The following is a 19,738-nucleotide window of genomic DNA, read 5'->3' on the forward strand; positions in this document are numbered from 1 at the left end:
GAATGGCTCCTTGAGGGACCCCGGTTTTAAGGGCCCGCTCGCTGGAGCACACGTCTCCCAGCTGCACCATCTGGGACCTCCCAGAGAGGTAGGAGCGGAACCACTGGAGCGCAGTGCCCCCGATTCCCACCTCAGCCAGGCGCCCCAGAAGGATACCATGGTCTATGGTATCGAAAGCCGCTGAGATGTCCAAGAGCACCAACAGGGACACGCTTCCCCCGTCAATGCTCAGACGGAGATCATCGACCAAGGCGACCATGGCCGTCTCAACCCCGTGACCCGCCCGGAAGCCAGTTTGAAATGGGTCCAGATAATCCGTTTCATCCAAGACCGCCTGAAGCTGGATCGCAACCGCCCTCTCGATCACCTTTCCCAAAAATGGTAGCAGCGAAACAGGCCGATAATTATTATGAACCAGGGGGTCGAGGGAGGGCTTTTTTAGGATCGGTCTTACTATGGCCAATTTAAGATCCGATGGAAATCGCCCATCCCTGAGAGATGTATTAATTATCCGGCGTAGCAAAGACGTTACCGCCGGTCCCCCCTGGGCCGCTAACCATGAGGGACAGGGATCGAGGGAGCAGGTCGTCTTCCGAACACTTCCGAGGATCTTGTCCACATCCTCGGTACTCACCAACTCAAACTGATCCAGTTTAACATAGTCCACGGAGGCTCTGGACACTTCTACCCTAGGTTCTGCCAAAACGTCGGCGTTCAGACCTTCGCTTATACGAGAAGTTTTATCCACGAAAAAGTCGTTAAACAAGTCACAGCAGGCCTTAGAAGGTTCAAGGATCTGGTTCAGGGTGGGAGGGAGCTGAGTTAGCTCCCTAACCACCCTGAACAACTCTGCCGGACGCGACTCCGCGGACGCAATACGAGCACCATAGAACGAATTCTTTGTTGCTCGTATTGCCTCTCCGTAGTCCTTTAATAGTCGGTCTAGGAGAGTCTTGTCGTCGAAGCAAAGGTGTTTCCGCCAATGGTACTCTAGCCGTCGCAGGACCCGCTTCCTGGCCCGGAGATCTTCCATATACCAGGGCTTACGTTTGGAAGCGGGCCTGAGCGGGCGCTTGGGAGCGATTCTGTGTATAGCCCCCGAAAGACCGGTATTCCAGATACCGGTAAGGGCATCAACAGAGTCGCCATCATTTCCAACCGTGAGCCCCTCTAAGGCTTCTTGGAATCTCCCAGGTTCCATCAGCCTTCAAGGGTGGACCATCCGAATAGGTCCACCACCCCCGGGGGGGATCTGGGTAGAGGCCTTGATTTTCACCTCTACCAGGAAATGATCCGTCCATGACAAGGGGGAAATATTGGCTATTTCCACCCACGGATTTTCCCCCTCCGAACAGAAGACCAAATCGAGAGTATTACCCGCACAATGCGTAGGACCCTGTATCAGCTGGGACAGGCCCATGGCCGCCATGGTCTCCATGAATCCCCGAGCCGCACCAGATGGAACAAAAGCTGGGAAACTTCCAAATGATGGTTTTTTAGGAAAGACCCAGGTAATAAGGCTTCTAGGAGAGCTCCATTGGGTGCCAGGGCCTGGTGTTCTACATCTATGGCCCAGGTTCAGACTGTCTGAAGAATTGTATTTTCCTCTATGAGCCAACAAAGCAGCAAAGAAGTCTTAATCTCAGTCCTACCACTGTCATAGGAACATTCAGTGGGAAAGCAGGAGAGGGCCTTCTTTGTAGCTGCTCCTAGACCTTTGAACTCTCTTCCCAGGGAAACTAGGCTGGTTCTTTCCTTTACAGTCTTTTCTGTTGGGACATGAAAACCTTTCTGTTCCAGCATGAATATGGGGACAGATAATTTTACATGCAAAGGGCTTTCTCTTCTGGTGTACTGTGTTACTTATATTCTATGCATTTAATGTTTTAAATGGTTTGAATCCTACAGTTTAATAATACAGCCCACCCGCCTCATACATGGGCTTGCCATATGCAGATTTAAGCTAACACGGACGGCAAGCCTGGGGGGACAAATTGGCTTGCGCACCTGCAGTGCACGTGCAGGAATGGGCCGCCTTTGAAATCAATGGGACTTGAGGTCCCACAGTTTTCCCCATATGCACAGGGGGAGGGGGGCAACCAGAATGGATCCCCTGTGTATACAAAGGGCCCATGTACTATAATTTTGATATTTTTGGTATGTTTTAGCTATATTTTTTTACTGAGAGTCCCATGTCTTGGGAAAAAGGTGAAATATAAATAAAGTGATTGATATTCACTCCTGTGCAGTACTAATACCCTCTTTCCTTGTGCTTTATTGAAGAGGAAAATGATGGGGGGAAAGTGGGAACTGGGCCTCTTGGTCAATATCTTGTAGCATAGATGAGAAGAGTGTGGCCTGTAGGCCACATGCAACCTCCCAAGGTGGATTTTTCAGGCCCTCAGGTGCCTGCCAATCTTACATTTTTAATGTAAAGAAAAACTAAAAATGCCTCCCATGGGGTATCTTTTAGCTCTTTTGTACAAAGAAGTAAACCAAACATTGACTTCTGTTTCTCTCCCTATTTTTAAAATGTCACTTGTGAGCCAAAGGCATGGTGAACCTTCCCCCCATATGCCAGTGGGTATTTTTAGTGGGAGAAAAAGGTGGGGACCTATGGTGGGTATTATGGCAGAAAGACTTTTGGGGAAGGAGGGTTGACCTGAATGAGAAAGGCCTTGGAATAAATATGTTCCACCCATATTTATAGTAATATAGGAATGGGGAGGTGACTGATAGGATGTACTAGGAATGGGCTCAGCCTTTGGCAGCAGCAGGTTTAGGATGGTCATTTTGCATAGCGGAAGCATCCTTCAGTACATAGCTTTAGGCAGTTATTGGTATTCATCATAATGTTGCATCACTCCCCCCCCCCCCCCATGCTACATAATTTCCAAGATGCTATCTCTTCACAGGGGTAGAATGCAAAAATCTGCTGCTCCACCAGAATTCAGTATAAATTCTTAGCTCAGACACTGAAGAAAATACTGATTTCTTGCTGAAAGCCCAGGAGGGAAAGTGAAAAACAGCTCAGTGACAATGCTAGGAATATTTTCCCCTTTGCTCCTAAAAAGATAGATTGCATTCCAGATGATAGGTTTTTTTCTTCTGTCAACCATGCTGTCTCTAGCTTTTAAAGTACCAGGGGGAGAATCTCTGTGTGGGAGGAATGCTGCTTGCTCTAGCTTACTTTCTGCAGAGGCACAGCAGAGGGGCTTTATAATTTTACTGTATCCATGCTGAGGGTGGAAGCTGAAAGCTTCCTCTCATAAGCCTTGATAGAAATAGGAAAGGTCCCCTGGACTCAGCTTCTGTTGGGGTTTCCAATATGAAGCAACAGTCAAGTGCTAAGAAATTTTCCTCTTTTCCCAAGGTTTCAAAATAATATTGTAATTGTCCCCCCTGTGGCTGCCCTCACTACCCACTGGCCATGAGCTCCCAAAGCTATTTAGCTGGTGGATCTGGCTCTGGCAGCTGCTATTGGTTTTCCATTTCCTCTTTATCTATGTGTCATTGCTTCTGGTGCAAAAGGTTATCTCTGGGCTTCTCTTCCTCCTACCTGCTGCCACTGGGAAAACAGGAAATATTGTTTTTCTAGTGGCAACACTCATACTTGGAGACTAACTGAAAGAATTTGACAGCATGAACTTTTGTAGACTTAAGTCTACTTCCTCAGATGCATTTGGAAGTAGACTTAAGTCTATGAAAGCTCATGCTGCCAACTTCTTTGTTTCAGTTGGTCTCAAAGGTTCTACAAAATCTGTACGTACTGATTCTACAGACTAATATGACTATTTCTTTGAATTCTTAGATTAAAAATGTAAGCCATCACAGAACTTGTGGAGTGTCTGCATGTTGCGTCTCTCATTTTTAAGGCAAAGATGCCACAGTGCTAAGACATAATCAGACAACTAAATCTATAGCTCACCCTTTTCCTTTATTATCTTGGAGGTTATGACAGTGTGCATTTGAGTGCTTTTTATTACTGCTGCATACAATTAGAGTAAGCAATGAAGAGAAACATTTTTTCTTGAAGGGGGATGAATAAGAAATGTTTCTTGGTTCTTTCCCAAAATTGACACAGTAAACTGGGCAGCAGTAATGTATGTACATAGACAGTACCCTGCCAGTTGTATCTTGAGTACAGGTATACATGAGTTAACAAAGCCTCTGAGAAAGAAGGTTCTCTTTACAAAGTCTTTGTATGCCTTTCCAGCCTCTCTGTTTCTCTAGTCTTCAACATCAGCATTGGGAGAATAGTGAAAAAGGACTGGAGAAACAAACTTTTGGTGTTGTGTTGCAGAAGCATGGCTGTAGTAAACAATGCAATAATGCTTGAGTGGGGACAAAACAGGATTCTACTCAAGTTGATTCAACTTTAGCCATGTGTGTCCACTTACAACAGGCAACGTAAACAGCAATTACCTTTAGAATCCCTTACTGACCATGTGTGAAAGCAAACAGAGAAAAAAGGGGAGAGCAGAGCCTCACCAGTCTCTCCCCCAGCATGTTAAAAAAAGCATTTGGCCACCAGAATGGAAATTATTAGAAAAAGTGACTGGTAAAAGAAAATAAAAATCTTCAGCTGGTCTAAAGAGCTGCAGCCAGGTCTGTTAACTGGAGCTGGCTACAGGGAGCATACAACCCCCTTGTTGCAACAACTCCATTTCTGACCACAGTTTAAAGTGCTGGTTTTGACCCTATACAGCTTGGGTCCAGGCTATTTGAAGTACCATATCTCCCTGTACGAGCCTCCCCCCCCCCCAAGAGTATTGAGATCATCAGGAGAGGTCCTCCTCTCTGCCCTACCACCCTCCCTGGCACATTTGGTGGGAACAATAGAGAGGGGCTGTTGAGTGGGTGCCCCCAAGCTTTGGAACTCCCTCCACAGGGAGGCCAGGATGGCTCCATCCCTGCTGTTTTAACTTGGACTGTTTTAGATTCGTTAGCTCCCTTCTGTCCCTGTACTGGCAGGAAGGCGGGATATAAATAAGTAAAATAATAATAATAATAATAATAATAATAATATCATCATCATCCCTGGATGTGTTTTGGCAGAAGCCTTGAAGGAGTCCCTAGATGATTTCAAATGTTTTGTTTATTCATGCCAGACTTACCTGACCAGGTTGTTTAATTTCACAGGCTCATATCTTTAGTTCTGATCAAAAGTTTTGTTAAAATATAGGCCTGGGACTGACAGGTCAAATGAAGTGGTTTCCAGCCACATTGGAGGTGTAGCATTGAAATGACGCATGCCTCCAAAGCAGCCCAAAGCTGCACTAAAGCCGCATGGATCAGAGCAAAAGAGAGTCAGAATAATCTGGCTCCTGATGGCACGGGTTGGGCCCTGCATCTGCAGCCCACTTTTGGAGTGGGTCATGTAGTCAGCAGGGTCCTGACCCACTTGCAGCGAGAGTGAACCTGGGCTGCTCTGTCATGCCCATCTGCTCCTGCATATAGGAGTTTATCACATGGGGGGAAATTGGATGTTTAAAATGTTCAGAACCCATTATTAACTCACAATTGCGCAAATGGTTTTTGTGCCTCCATCCCGATAATGATAAAAGCATGTGCATCCCAAAGAAAGAGATCAAATGTGCAAATGATTTTCACATGCAGACCATGACAAATCTGTGTATGTGGGTGTCTCTGCCTTGCCTCAACAGCTGTTTCTTTAAGAGCCCTGGTTATGTGGGAAGGCTGAAGCAGGACACAGACAGACATAAACAGGAAAGAGCGAGGTAGAACTCAGCCTTTTCTCTATCTCGCTTGCTCTGACCCTACCTTTGGCTCAGTAGCTGTTGCTTTAAGAGCTCTGGCTCGAAGGGAAGGCTGAAGTGATCCCCAAACTGTCCCCTTTAAGGGATTTTGGACTTCAACTCTCAGATGCCTCAGCCATGTTGGTGAATAATCTGTGATTCTGGGAGCTGAAGTCCAAAATCCCTTAAAGGGGATAGTTTGGGGATTGCTGTGGCTGAAGTCGGACACACACACACTGGGGCTCAGACTGCACTCTCCTCTCTCTTTCTCTTTGCCTTTGCATCAGCTGTTTGTTTTAAGATCTCTGGCAAAGAAGAAGGATGGAGTGCAGAATTCTGTTCCTTGCTTTGATATGATTCATGAGGCTGCCAGTTGGCCACACTATCTGTGACATATGAAAGCATGGATGGGAGTCATGTGGGCCTCCATATGTTGTGGAACTGCAAGTTCCAGTCCTGGTTTTGCATAGCCAATGGTGAAGTATATTGGAAGCTGTTGCCCATCACTATTTGGAAGGACACAGGATGATTAAAGGAAATATGGTCTTGTGTAGGTCAGTGGCACAGGATACTTGCTTAAGTGTTTGTAAACTGAGGGAAGGATATTCAGCTGCCTTGTATAGAGTAAAGATGATAGACAACACTATTCCCACTTCTGTCATGACAATTATTAATTACAAACAAATGGCATAGCACATTTCTTTCCCACCCACCACCCTAGAAAAATGATAGGAAAGAGTTCTTGATAACACATCAACATCAAAGATAATATTCTTAGCTCTGATCATTCTTACCTTTTCTCTCATCTCCACTGAATACAGCTAGCTTCAGTGTTCACTCCTGTTATTTTTGACTGTTGACTTTCAATATTTGTTATCAAAATGATAGGATAATCTGAAGTATTTTTGGAGAGAAAATTTTTATTCATTTACCTTCAACAATTGCTGGTCATATAATTAGTCAGGCTTTGGAGAGAATAATGGAGTGTTTGGTTGAAAATGGGATCAGCTTAATTTGGGATTGAATCATATTTGAGCACTCAGTTGTCTTTTTGTTGGTGAATACAATATAAATCAAATCCATGAGAAATTCATCTTATATAGTATTGCTTTAAAAAAAATTCTTAATCTCCTAGTCTGCTAGCCATAAAATCTGGATGTTATACAAATCAATTTCACATTTTCTCCCTCCCTCCCTCCTTCCTCATTCTCTCCAGGGAATGATTTCTGAAGTATCTGGACACAACATGAAGAACAGTTTGTTATGATTTTCTCTGTGTGTACTGAACGTGTCACATATGGAGTGTGGCAGAAGACTTTGTAAAGAGCTTTTTGTTTTGCAACTTAGTTCAGGCATAAAATGTTGCAAGAATTACATTGGCTGGCTTGGTTTCAAAGCTTCTGTGAGTGGACCTTTTGTCTTGGGGAACTTCTGTTGGAGAAATGGGAAGAGGCTATTTTTACTGGTTTATTCCTCTTCTTGTAACCTTTTCTGATGTTGAAAATCTGTCCCACAGGACTTGAGAGACCCAGAGGAATGAGATGGCAGGAAGAGGATGGAAAGTGGAAGGGGACAAGTGGCCTAATTAACGGGAAATTAGTGAGCAACCGCATCCCATGGCATCTAGTAGCTCTCATATCAGTGAAGCAGTAAATCCATTTCAGGGTTAGTCTGAGTATCAAAAAAACCTATTTTGGATATGTTCCAGCACCTGGACAGTTCTCTAGACAGATCAGAGTGGATGCACTGACATTGGAAGCTGCCCACAATCTCATTCTTTCTCTCTTGCCTACTGCAATGGGACTCTTTGTGGACAGCAGTCCCTTCTGTGATAGAATCCCTTCAGTATGTATTAGGCAAGTTTTTCTCAACCCATTATAATTACGCTATTGCACTTTTTCCCTCCTTTTAAGAGCAAGGGAGATTTCACCTGAAATTAAATAGGCATAAATTGTATGATGAAGCATTTTCCAGCTTAGTTCACTATGGTACTTTACCTTCTCCAAAAAAAAAAGAAAAGAAAAGAAAAGAAAAGAAAAGAAAAGAAAAGAAAGAAAGAAAAGTGGAGGAAGTAGAGAACATGTGCCTTACTGTATAGAATAGGCTGTATTGGGGGCTGGCGCAGGAACGTTGCCCACCCCAATTTAAAGACCTTCTTTGTAAACCTTAAAGGTAATTGCTCAGTTTAGCAAACATTACAAGTTTACAAGCATGGGGGGGGGGTGCAGCAAAATGGTTTTGTTTTGGGTGATATTTATACCCTTAAAACCAACCCCAACCCATAAAAGTTCTGTGGGAAACCAAAAGTTTGATTACCCCTTAACGGAACCGGAGAAGGTTTCCAAAGTGGAGAGTTTGTTAAGATATGCAGGAAGTGAGAAGGTTTGATTGTGTTCTTTTATGCTTCATGGACTTTACAACACCAAGTCAAGACGTGGAGTGCCCAGGAATGAAATGGCAGGAAGAGGATGCTTAGCAGTACATAAGAGATGAAATGAAGATTCTGGTCTTGTTTGATCTGACAGAACTCATCCTTTGGCTTTTGGTCTCTCTCAGAAATGCAGAGTATAGGGGTGGGTGGCAGTGCTCTTTCTTGCAAGCTCCTCCATCCCTATGCCTTTTCACATGGCTGAGCGTGCATGCCATTCACATTGTTGTGCTAGATTAACACACTATACTCTTATAATGCTGCTGTTCCACTTTAACTGCTCTGGCTGCCTCCTACTGCATCCTGGGATTTGCAGTTTAAGGAGCGGCATTTAGAATTCTCAGCCAGAGAGGTCTTAGGCCTCACTGAACTACAAGCCTCAGAATGCAGCACGAGGCAGCCAGAGCAGTAAAAGTGGAATAGCAGCACTATAAGAGTGTAGTGTGGTAACGTGGTAGATCTGGTGTGATGCATGTCATTGCAGACCACATCTGATGCCTCAATGGTACATCAAACTGTGTTTGGATTGATAAATACATTAGGGAAAGTTTGAATACTTACATCGTTAGGCATGACCCTGCTTGGGATCCAAGATCAAATAGGATTTGGTGCCTTCAGGATATATTTCATTATATAATATTTGAGAGCTCTGATATTAAAGGCTAGAAAGGTGTGTTCCCATCTTTTTTTGCTCTTCTCTTTCTCTTCTAGTTGGTTCAGCCATGCCCATGTTCTGGGATAAGGATAATGTTTTTACTTAGTTTTACAGCATGTAAGCCTGGCTCACTGGCTCTCCCTCATGCAGCACACACATAATTGCTGAGAAGATGGAAGAAACATGCAATGGTCCAGTTCTGGGAGAGTTGTACACTAAGTTTAGAAATCTATAGGTGTACTTTGAGTGAAATTTAATATTTATATCTCTGTATAAGTTTTATAATTTAGTATACTAAAGGTCTGCCACCACATGCATAATAATTATTCCACTCCCTCCCCCCGCAGCTATCCATGTAGAAAAGATAGGAATTAACATGTTAGTACCTTTCTCCCACCCACCATGTGTGCTAGGAGAAATCACCCAAAGAACATTTCCCAGCACAAGCAACAAGAGAGTAGCTACCCACAATTTCATTTATAACCTCCAGAACTTTCCCGGAAAGAGGTTCAAATCTCTTTGAACAGTGTTTCCCTGTAGGAACCCCACCACAGACCAGACACATAATGAAGAATAGCAACACAATCAGGTTAGACAACTCTGGTTCAGAGATTAGATGCTTATCATTATCAAATAGGCACCAAAAGACTGAATGGCAGTGGGTGGGTGGTTCTTATTCTGACATCAGTTCTTAAGAACAGAATTATTTTATTTTATTTTATTTCTATGCTGTCTTTCTCCCAGAAAGGGTCTCAAGGCAGCTCACAGATAAATCTGTTTAAATATTTACAATGAAAATTTGAAAAAAAATATTAAAATCAGTTAGCTTAAAACAGTATAAAATAACATATAAAAGTTAAAAACATAGCTAAAGCACACACTTTGCATAAAAGCCTCCCTGACCTGATTATATATTAAAAGCCTGCTTGAATACAAATGCCTTTGCCTGCTGACAAAAGGAAAACAGGGAGGAGGGCTAGCCTAGCCCCCAGTAGAATGGCATTAATCATGAATTTTAAACATGAATTTATGTTTAATTATTGTCCTATGTATTGCAATATAAATATTGCATAGACATGCAGCTTAACATGTGTAACTTATGTAATGATTGTATTTTAACTATGTTATAACCCATCTCCAGCCATGAGGAGAGGCGGGTAAGAAGTAAAAGGAGCCCTGGTGGCACAGTGATTAAATGCCTGTACTGCAGTCACTCACTCAAAGCCACAAGGTTGTGAGTTCAAGACCAGTGAAAGGGCTCAAGTTCGACTCAGGCTTGCATCCTTCTGAGGTCACTAAAATGAGTACCCAGATTGTTGTGGGCAAATTAGCTTACAGTAGACACTGCTTAGGTGGTATGAAGCGGTATATAAATGAAGCTTGTTTTGTTGATATTATTATTATTATTATTATTATTATTATTATTATTATTCCAGAGGGTAGAAGCAGCCACTGAGAGGTCTGTCTCTCCTGTCCTCACCAAGTGAGCCTGTGATGGTGGTGGGACTGAGAGAAAGCCTCACGCTGTAGTTCTTAGTTGCTGATGCCGATACCACTGTATTTGGCTCATTTGCATTGATGTTTAGGAGCTAGGAGTATGTATTTTGAATTGGCTTTGCTCAGTTCATAAGGAGAACATGATGACCTGGCTGTACTAAAATAATTCAACAGAGATTTGTGGACTCATTCTACAGAGTTAGGCAGATCGAGATTGGAGCTTGGCTTCCTCAAGAACTCAGGTCATATGATCTCACATGCTGTCCCACATACATCTTACATTCATGACATGTCAAGTCTATAGCCTTATTATACTAAGGGGTCTTTGTGGCGCTGTAAGTCACTGCACTAGCAAACCTCTGACGTACAGAAGTTCCATACTAAGAAAGACAACTTGTATTTGACTAGCTCCTATCTTGGTATCGATTGATACCTTCAGTTTTCATAGGATTGATAGGCAGTGGCTGGTCATTTTGCCACTTCCCCTTGTTATGGATATTGCTCCCTTCTCTTTCTGTTTTATAACAACAATAATTTTGTATTAATTGCATCAATAACAAAGTAATACAGTAGAGGGTGTGGGTGTGTTGAGGAGGACCATGTGTCTTGGGCTCTTCATTGTCTCCTATATTGCTCACAGCTAGGCTTGCCATATCCCGGTGGGGGGGCGGGACTTTCCCAGTTTTGGACCGTGCCGCACGGTCATGGTCTGGTTTTGCCTCTCTCCCGGGACGGGTCCCCCCCTGGGTTAGAGCACTGCCACTCTTACTTGCCACCGCCAATGTGGCTGTTTTTGTTTGTGCGGCGGCTCTTGCCGCCGCTGCCGCCAATGCGGCTGTTGATGTGGCCCCTCTGGCCGCCACCGCCGCGGCCTTTGGCACCCGCCTGTGCCCCACATGCCCACGCTCACAGTTCTGCTCTGGCGCGCGCAGGGCTCTGTCGGAGGCTGGAGCTCCTCCTATGGCTGGCAGGCTGGCCACGTGGGCCGTTGAGGGACTGAGGCAGTGGGCAGAGGTGGGCAGCGAGAAGCAGAAGCAGCCAACCACCCGCCTCTACCTCCTCCTCCTTTGCCGCCTCCTCTGCGCGCTCCCTTTTCATGGCCATGGCTGCTCATGCAGCCAGCCGGCTACCCTCCTCCTCCTCCTCCGTGTGCTTCTTTCCACGCATCATGCACCGACCTAAAAAGGTAGCTTGTCCCTTTAAGGAGGCAGAGCCTCGGAGGAGGAGGCGGAGGCAAGGAGGACTCTGGGCGAGGGGAAAGGGCTCTTTCCTGGCCCCATATGGCTCCAAGCAGCAAGAGAGTGCTTCCCAAACTCTAGTCATTTAGGTTCTAGGACTTCAACTCCCAGAAGCCTCAGCCAGTTTAGGCAACTGGCATGGATTCTGGGAGCTGTAGTCCAAAACAGCTGGAGGGCCCAAGTTTGGGAATCACTGACAAGACGAAAAGCAGGAGGAGGAGAGTGGCCATTTCCGGTCAGCCTTCTTTATTTATTTCTTTTTTCAGGGCAGGGTTGTGTAAAAGAGTCAGTCTGGTTTCAGTGTATTTATTTTTATTTTATTTTTGGTTAATTTTATTACTAAAAATATATGTTTCCCTTGTTTTTTATTTTATTTTTGGTTAATTTTATTACTAAAAATATATAAGTTTCCCTTGTTTTTTATTTTATTTTTGGTTAATTTTATTATTAATAATATATAAGTTTGCCTGTCTAGGAATAATGCCAAAATGTCCTTCATTTTGATCACGCCTAAGAAACATGCATTTATATTAACATTTTTTTAAAAAATCATCAAATTTTTCATGTGTCCTCCATTTTTAAAAAATGTGCCCTACATTTGAAAATGTTGTCCTACATTTGTCCCGGTTTGGAGGTCCTGACTTATGGCAACCCTACTCACAGCTCATATTAATTGTAATTTTATGCTTGATCATAAAATGAAGAGCTTTAGTGTAGTGGTTTGGGTGTTGGATTAGGACTGTGGGAGACCAGGGTTTGAGCTCCTGTTCAGTTATGGGAACCCAGTGGGTAAGTTGCACTCTCTCAGACTCAGAAGAAGACAATGGCAAACTCCCTCTTAACTAGTATCTTGGATAACACTTAGGTTGTCATAAGTCAAATAACTGGAAGGCACAGAAGGCTGAGCTACCTCTGAAACAGCCAGTCAACCTTTTGTGCTTCAGCTCATGCTGTGCTCTCCTTGCCAGTGTCATTGTTATGATGGTGTAGTACTTAACCAGTCTTCACCAACTGCTTACCATGTATAGGAAATATGAAAGAAAAAATGAATTGTGAATCATGGCCCCACTCCTTGCCCTTTGTATGTTCAGTATGAATGTCTAAAAAGGAGGAGTGATATGTGTACAAGAGACAGTGTGATATAGTGGATTAAGTGTTGGATGAAGACTCCTGGAGGCCAGCATTTGAATCCCTGCTTAGCCATGGAAACCCATTTGGTGGGCTTGGGCAAATCATAGCCTTAAAAATAGTCAGTGGTATGACTAAATCTTGGCAAGAAAAACCTATGATAAAATCACCATAAATTAGTCAACTTGCAGGCATATAACATTAACGTATTGGTAAGGACCAATGGCATAAAATATATGTGTGTGTGTATGTGTGCGCGCACGCGCACCATTGTATTGCTATGCCAATAAATATACCACCCTAGGAATACTGGAGTAATAATTTATAGGCATTCATAAAAAATTAATTCTGACTTTCCCACTTGTCTACTGAATAACTGCTGAAAAAAGAATTACATTTTTTGTCCTACAACAGAATTTGGGGAGGAGGATTGTGTATACATAGATGTTTGATTGTTTCAAGGAAAAACTGATAAACTTTTATTTTTGTACCTTCCTACAGATACAGCTTGCATATAGCCATCCTTTCTGGATAGTGATGGCACTGGGGAAGTTCACACTGAGAATCCCACTGTACAGCCCACAGTTAACTCACATAGTTCCTTTCTTATTTTCTAGAGAGACGGTATTACAGACCTCGTCCCAAGCCCAGTGGGCTGAGCTTGTCTTCTCATACGATGGCAACCCGACAGGTCAGCGAGACAGCCTTGACACCCCTAACTGAGCAGGAAGGTGAAGCTTACCTTGAGAAATGTGGAAGCATCCGTCGCCACACTGTCGCCAATGCTCACTCTGATATCCAGCTGTTGGCTATGGCTTCTATTATGCATTCAGGGATGGTGGTAGAAGAACCAGAAAATGGTGACAAACGTCTTCTTTTGCAGCCTAGCTTAAACCACAGGCAGTGTTCCAGTGAGCCCAGTATAGCAGATGGACCAGAAGGACTTGGGACACCTCTCATGCAGGACTCTGCAGATCTCAATTGTACATCAGTCTGCTGAAATGCTACATATGGTAGAGGGAGAGAAGACTCATGTGCACTAAGCAAGTTATTGGTGGACAATGAATATATGATACATTTTTGGAAATTCTCTGATTGCAGTTTCATGTTTTTTCCCCAGAAAAGGTACATGTCTGCTCAGTTTAAGCATTCCTTCTTCATTTTTGTTCCCTTTTCTCTAGATTTTTTAGAGCTCATGGAGCCTGGAAGGGCTTTATCCTGGTCTGTGACTCTATAGGATAGTGATGATATTTTCATATAAGGGACTGTGCAAATCTGATATGCAGGGACAAGAGTTGCAAAACAGTGTACTCCATCTCCAGAACCGAAGCTGTTTTGGAATACTGAGTGAACTCATTTACTACCTGCAAGTGAGAACAAAAAGTTCTTATGCTACTTCTGCTGTGGATTGTTTTGAGATTTTAATTTTCAACATGGATCTTCTCAGGGATCACTTATGTATACTCCAGAGAATTATCTGAGTGTTTTAGATTTCAGGAGACACAATTAAAAAAAAAGTTCTTCTTTAGGCTCCAGAGTAAAAGTGCCTTAGCTACTTCCCAGTGGTATCAAAAGAACAAATATTGTGACAAAATTGTTAAGTATCCAACAGTTCTGTTGTGCTACTTGAAGACATTTCTACACATGAATAGCTGAAGTATAAAAATGTCCACCTTGGAAATGAAATTGTATTCTGGAAAAAGTCTCCAGAAGCATTAAGAATGAAACAGAGTTGACTTTTTTCTCTACAGGAATGAGATGGCATTGCATATTGTGTAACTCTTATGCAGATAAATAACTAGGCTTTCCCAGAGGCAGTTTTCCTCCTATGCAGATCTTCCATCCTTAGCTGCAAAAGTCAGGCACTGATCCAAAGGATGTGTGTCTTCATTTTCCTGTGTCTGCTACACAACTCCAGCACCGTAATAAATGCAATAGCTTTCTTAGAGCTAGGTGCTGCTACCTTTTTGGATGTCAGGTTTCCTATTTTTAGGAACATTTGTTTTCAGTCACAGCAGAGGTCTGCTTCCCAAGTACTTTTGGAAACTCAGACATGTGAGTGTTACTCTGACCTGTGAGGCTTGCTTTCCCGAGCAACATGAATGGGGAGCAGCTCCTGTTGGTTTACAGGAATAGACAGCCTTTTATTTCTATTTTTTTTAACTTATGTCTTGTTTTGTTGTCTTGTAATATTTGTTTTATGATTTTATTCTGTTATTGGAAATAGACCTTGATCTAAGAAATTAGCCCTAGCCTTTAATGAAATTAAGAAGGAAGCTACTAAGGCTATCAACAGATAGGTACTGAGAAAAAAGTCTGCTGTTCTGGATATAGATACATTTATTTTTTGATTAAGTTTGAACTGTCAAATGACTGTTCTACCAAAAGATCTGCAGAATAAAGTTGATATGAAGAGGTGTATTTGTGTCCGAACTCTAGTGATTCTAAATTAGGCTCCATATAAAGGACAAACAAACACCACTCCATTTTCTGATACAAGTTCTACATGTTTCACTGTATGAAAATAATTACCTTTTACTTTATCCCCCAATCCAGCTGAGCTGTGCGTCTGATTTGAATGTATAGGTAGAGTTTGCCCAAATATGTTCCTACTTGAAATTACATCAAATCTTGGTGATGGTGATTGCTCTAGTCCATGGCAAAGGTTAGCTTGATGCTTCTTTTACTTCAAAAATTTAGTGGAAGTACTCTAAAGCCTAGATGCAATTGTTTGTCCCACCTAGAATAGACTCAAAGGATCAGTGAAATCTACATTAGTGTTGTTTTACAAAATACCCAGTTGTGTAACAGGTGTATTTTAGTTAAGATTAACAACTGGCATTAGACCAAAGATAGAAGACAATGGAGCACTGTAGGAAAATAACTGGTAGTAACCGATTACACATAAATCCTTCTAGATACCTGTGCTTTAAAAAAAATCATAATAAGTTTTTGTTTTACACATTCACATGATGAATAGCTTTGAAGAGGCTTCAAGATGTTGTTTCAGCACATATTTGATACACGGAATGTGTGTTTTAATCACTTATTGGAATGGGTCTGTACCTAGAATTGGACTTGCCAGTTTACCTTCTCCCTGCTCAGGCTGCCAGAAAACACTTGCTGCTCTATACGTAAAAGGGATCTAGGAGTTCAAATTGAACATGAGTTAAAAGTGAGATGCAGCAGCTAAAAAGGCTGATGTGATTCTAGGCTGCATCAATAGAAGTACAGTGTCTAGATCAAGGGAATTAATAGTGCCACTCTATTCTGCTTTGGTCAGGCCTCACCTGGAAAACTGCGCTCAGTTCTGGGCACCACAATTCAAAAAGGATGTTGACCAGCTGGATTGTGTCCAGAGGAGGGTGACCAAAATGGTGAAAGGTCTGGAAACCATATCATGTGAGGAGAAACTTAGGGACCTTGGTATGTTTAGCCTGGAGCAGAAAAGAATAAGAGGTGATATGATGGCCCTGTCTAAATATTTGAAGGGATGTCATATTGAAGATGGAGCGAGCTTGTTTCTGCTGCTCCAGAGGCTAGGACATGGAGCAATGGATGCAAGCTACAGGAAAAGAGAATCTACCTCAATATTGTGAAGAACCTCTTGACAATAAAAACTGTTTGGCAAGGGAACACCCACCCACTCCCGAGAATGGTGGTGTCTCCTCCTTTGAGGTTTTTCAACAAGGCTGGATGGCCATCTATTGGGTGTGCTTTGATTGTGTATTCTTGCATGGCAGGGGTTGAACGTGATGGCCCTTGAGGTTTCTTCCAGCTGTATGATTCTGTAATTTTACAATTCTACCCTTCTCTCATCCTCCTGTAGCTTAGCCAAAGTCTTTGCCAGCCGCACACACAGAATGGGTGCTTCCTCAAGCCACTTCCAGCAATCTCTAAGATGTGGTGAGGACTCTGTGTCTCTCCAGTTGTCAAACTGCAACTTGAAGAATTTGTCCCCATTGCCCATGCTGGCTGGGGCTCTTAGGGTTTACAGTCAAACAGCTGGAAGGTCTCATCCCTGGTCTAACAGCATGGTGTGCAATGCAGATTTCTTTAAAAAGAGGCTTCCATTGCAAGCACCCATTGTAAGCGGAATGTTTCCCTCTAGACTGTATGAATGTTGTAGCTTTTTGTTGAAAACAAATGCATTCTTCAATAGTTGAAAGAAGTTGGTTTCCATATTAATTTTTAATCTGGGCTGAGCTCATAAATCCCTTATTAATAAAATTCTGTCATCACAAGCAGCAGGTGCCTTGCAGCATGGGCTGCATTTGGAATCACTTTTGGACATGAATTGCTGTCTTCCTCTTTTGGGGGTTTTCTTCTCCATGGCTTGAGGAGAGAAAAAAAAATCAGATCTGGGTTGCCCTCACCTTCATCTTACAGACTGAGGACTCATGCATAATTCTGTGCAACTGTCAGGAAAAAAGAATGTATATCAATACTAATATGACTTTTTGATTCTTTCTGTGCCAGTTCTAAATTTATATAAGGTGCTAGTCCAATTCAGGCATTCTTTTCCTCGTGGTGGAAACACTGGGCATGTGTTTTTTTAAACTCTGTGCCTTCCCTCAAATTTCCGTTTTCAACCTTCATCCACTGGATAGTGAGGAGTTAGTTGCATTCTTAGCATCCAGTTCAGAATCATCATTATGTAGATTTCCAAATATGGTGGGTAGAGGCAGTAGAGGGGTTTGAGCAAGCTAGCTAATGTGTTCTTTGCTTTATCTCCCTCACAATTCTAATAATCTGAGCAGAGGAAATGATGCTTGGCTACTCTCATTCAGTGCCTCTGTGATACAAAACATAGTAGTTTGCAAAACGTGTTAAATTAACAGACACAGTAGGGAACACACTAGCCCTGGCTGCTCTTCTCCAATTCTTTTGCTTTCCTCACATAGAGAAAATGTGAGGCTGACCAGGAGATCAGCTGCCCTGTATAGACTATATGGTAAGAAATCTTTTAAAATGTAGTATCTCAACCACCTGTTGATTCAACAGGCTTTAAAAGATGATGAGTGATCTAACTCTAGAAAAATTGTGGATGAGAGTTTGGAATACATAGTCACTTGAAAATCTTTCCTAAACCATCAGCTCTTGCAATGGATACAAGAAATCAACTCTTATTGATCATAGTACTACCACCTTGCATTCTCCTAAACCACCATCAGGAACTTCTGACTTATGAAAGAACACTTTGGCCCTTATCACATGAGGCACTTAGTGCTGGAATCATGGCCCAAATGCTTCAGAAGCACAGAGGTAGGATTGCCTGTCTCACTTTCTCAAATTTAATTGAGGCATTTCGCTTCCATTGTCAAAGCGTTCATGGAGCAGCAACTTTCTGCATAATAGAGGATCCTGTTATTACAGAAATGGCTGCTCTGCGAACGATTCATTGATGGGAGAAGAGTGGGACGCACTTCAGTGATGCTTCAGAAGTGCGACCGGCAATCCCACCTCCATACTTCTGAAGCGTTTGGGCCATGATTCCAGTGCAGTAAGTGCCTCGTGTGATAAGGTCCTTACAGTTTGACCTCAACCACATCTTAAAGATATCCATCAGAGAACTTTATGTTCATCCTGATAGGAATCATACAGTGCCCCCTGGATAACTATTGCAATGGAACAGCTTAAGTGTCCCTTCTGTATACTTTTCTGTTGATACATATCTGCCAGTTTGAACGTTTTTGGTGGTGGTTTTGTTTCTGAAAATGGAATGAATAATTTAAAAAAATGGCAAAGCAAATCATTTCAGAACAAATCTTGCCAAGAAAACCCCATAATAGGTTCTTCTTAGGGTCACCATAAGTTAGAAACAACTTGAAAGCACACAGCAGTAGCGCTAAATCATTCTGAACATTATTATGGAAGTTCCTATATCCTCCTGACTCAAGTAAAGCTCTGAGGCCTATTCATACAAACTCCACCCCACCTTATTTGCATTGGCATTGTGTGCTTTATATTTCTAGAAGAGAAGTCAGCAAGGGTAGACTACCTGATGCCTTCAAGATATGTTGGACTACCTTCCCATCAGCTTCGTGCAGCATGGTCAATGCTCATAGACTGTAGGTGTTATAATCCCAAATATGATGATGATACAGTACTAATTGCCTAGCTCTGGTATGTGTACAATATCTCCTGTGCTGGGCCAATAAAAACCCAGGCCTACTTCAAGACAGGTCTGAATCACAGCTGTAGAGGTTCACAGGTAGGTAGTCAGTCACTATATCAATACCCCACTTTCTTCGACAAACTAAGTCACAATTACAGAGTTTAATGTTCAGAAAGGATTGTGAAAAAGCTAAAAAGCCTAATACTTATGGAATATAGTAGGAGGAATCAAAAGTTGTCACATAATGGGTATATTTTAATGATCATTCGAAACCAAAGATGGGAACCATGCAACCCCCTGAAGCTGAATTCACAATTGGCTAGGGTTGCTACAGATAGAACAAATCTTATCTGGCATGCATCACTGAAAAATGACATAAAAGATTTTGTGCTAAACTTCACCTCATATTTAAATTCCAACCAACCTTTCCTTCCAATAGTGTGGATTAAACCGGAAGGAGAATCTGTTTAGCAGTTGGTTCACTATACTCTTGCTACTTTGGAACACTGGAGTAGCAGAAGAGAAAAAACAAAGTGTCCATTACCTCCTTTTTCCAATGCAGGTTTTGCTTACACCAGTGCTTCCCATTTAGTGTGCATAGGGTTGCCATAAGTGAGGACCTCCAAACCGGGACAAATGTAGGACAAATGCAGGACAACATTTTCAAATGTAGGACACATTTTATAAAAATGGAGGACACACAAAAAATTGAGGCTTTTTTAGAAATGTTAATATAAATCCATGTTTCTTAGGCATGATCAAAATGGAGGACATTTTGACATTATTCGTAGACAGATCGCAGAAATGTACTTCCCTTTCTGGCCAACCCCCTCTCCCCATTCCAAACAGCACATTTGAGCATTGAACATGGCTTTATTTTAACATTGCCTCTTGCATATTTCAGAGGCTTATTCC

The 19,738-nt window shown here is 42.5% G+C and overlaps 1 protein-coding gene across 3 annotated transcripts in view; it reads left to right on the plus strand.

The window, feature by feature from the left end:
* PRR5L (proline rich 5 like) overlaps window positions 1-15,113 on the plus strand; it is a 98,508-nt gene extending 83,395 nt beyond the window's left edge. For all 3 annotated transcript variants that reach the window (XM_089521446.1, XM_089521447.1, XM_089521445.1), the window contains one exon: window positions 13,323-15,113. In XM_089521446.1, coding sequence (XP_089377572.1) covers window positions 13,323-13,705 — 383 coding nt within the window. In that variant the 3' untranslated portion in view covers window positions 13,706-15,113. The remainder of the gene's footprint in view (window positions 1-13,322) is intronic.
* Window positions 15,114-19,738: the final 4,625 nt, after the last annotated feature.

This window comes from Sceloporus occidentalis, unplaced genomic scaffold, assembly GCF_023333645.1.
Source record: "Sceloporus occidentalis isolate IW3139 unplaced genomic scaffold, rSceOcc1.0.p SCAF_4, whole genome shotgun sequence".
Taxonomy (NCBI): domain Eukaryota; kingdom Metazoa; phylum Chordata; class Lepidosauria; order Squamata; family Phrynosomatidae; genus Sceloporus; species Sceloporus occidentalis.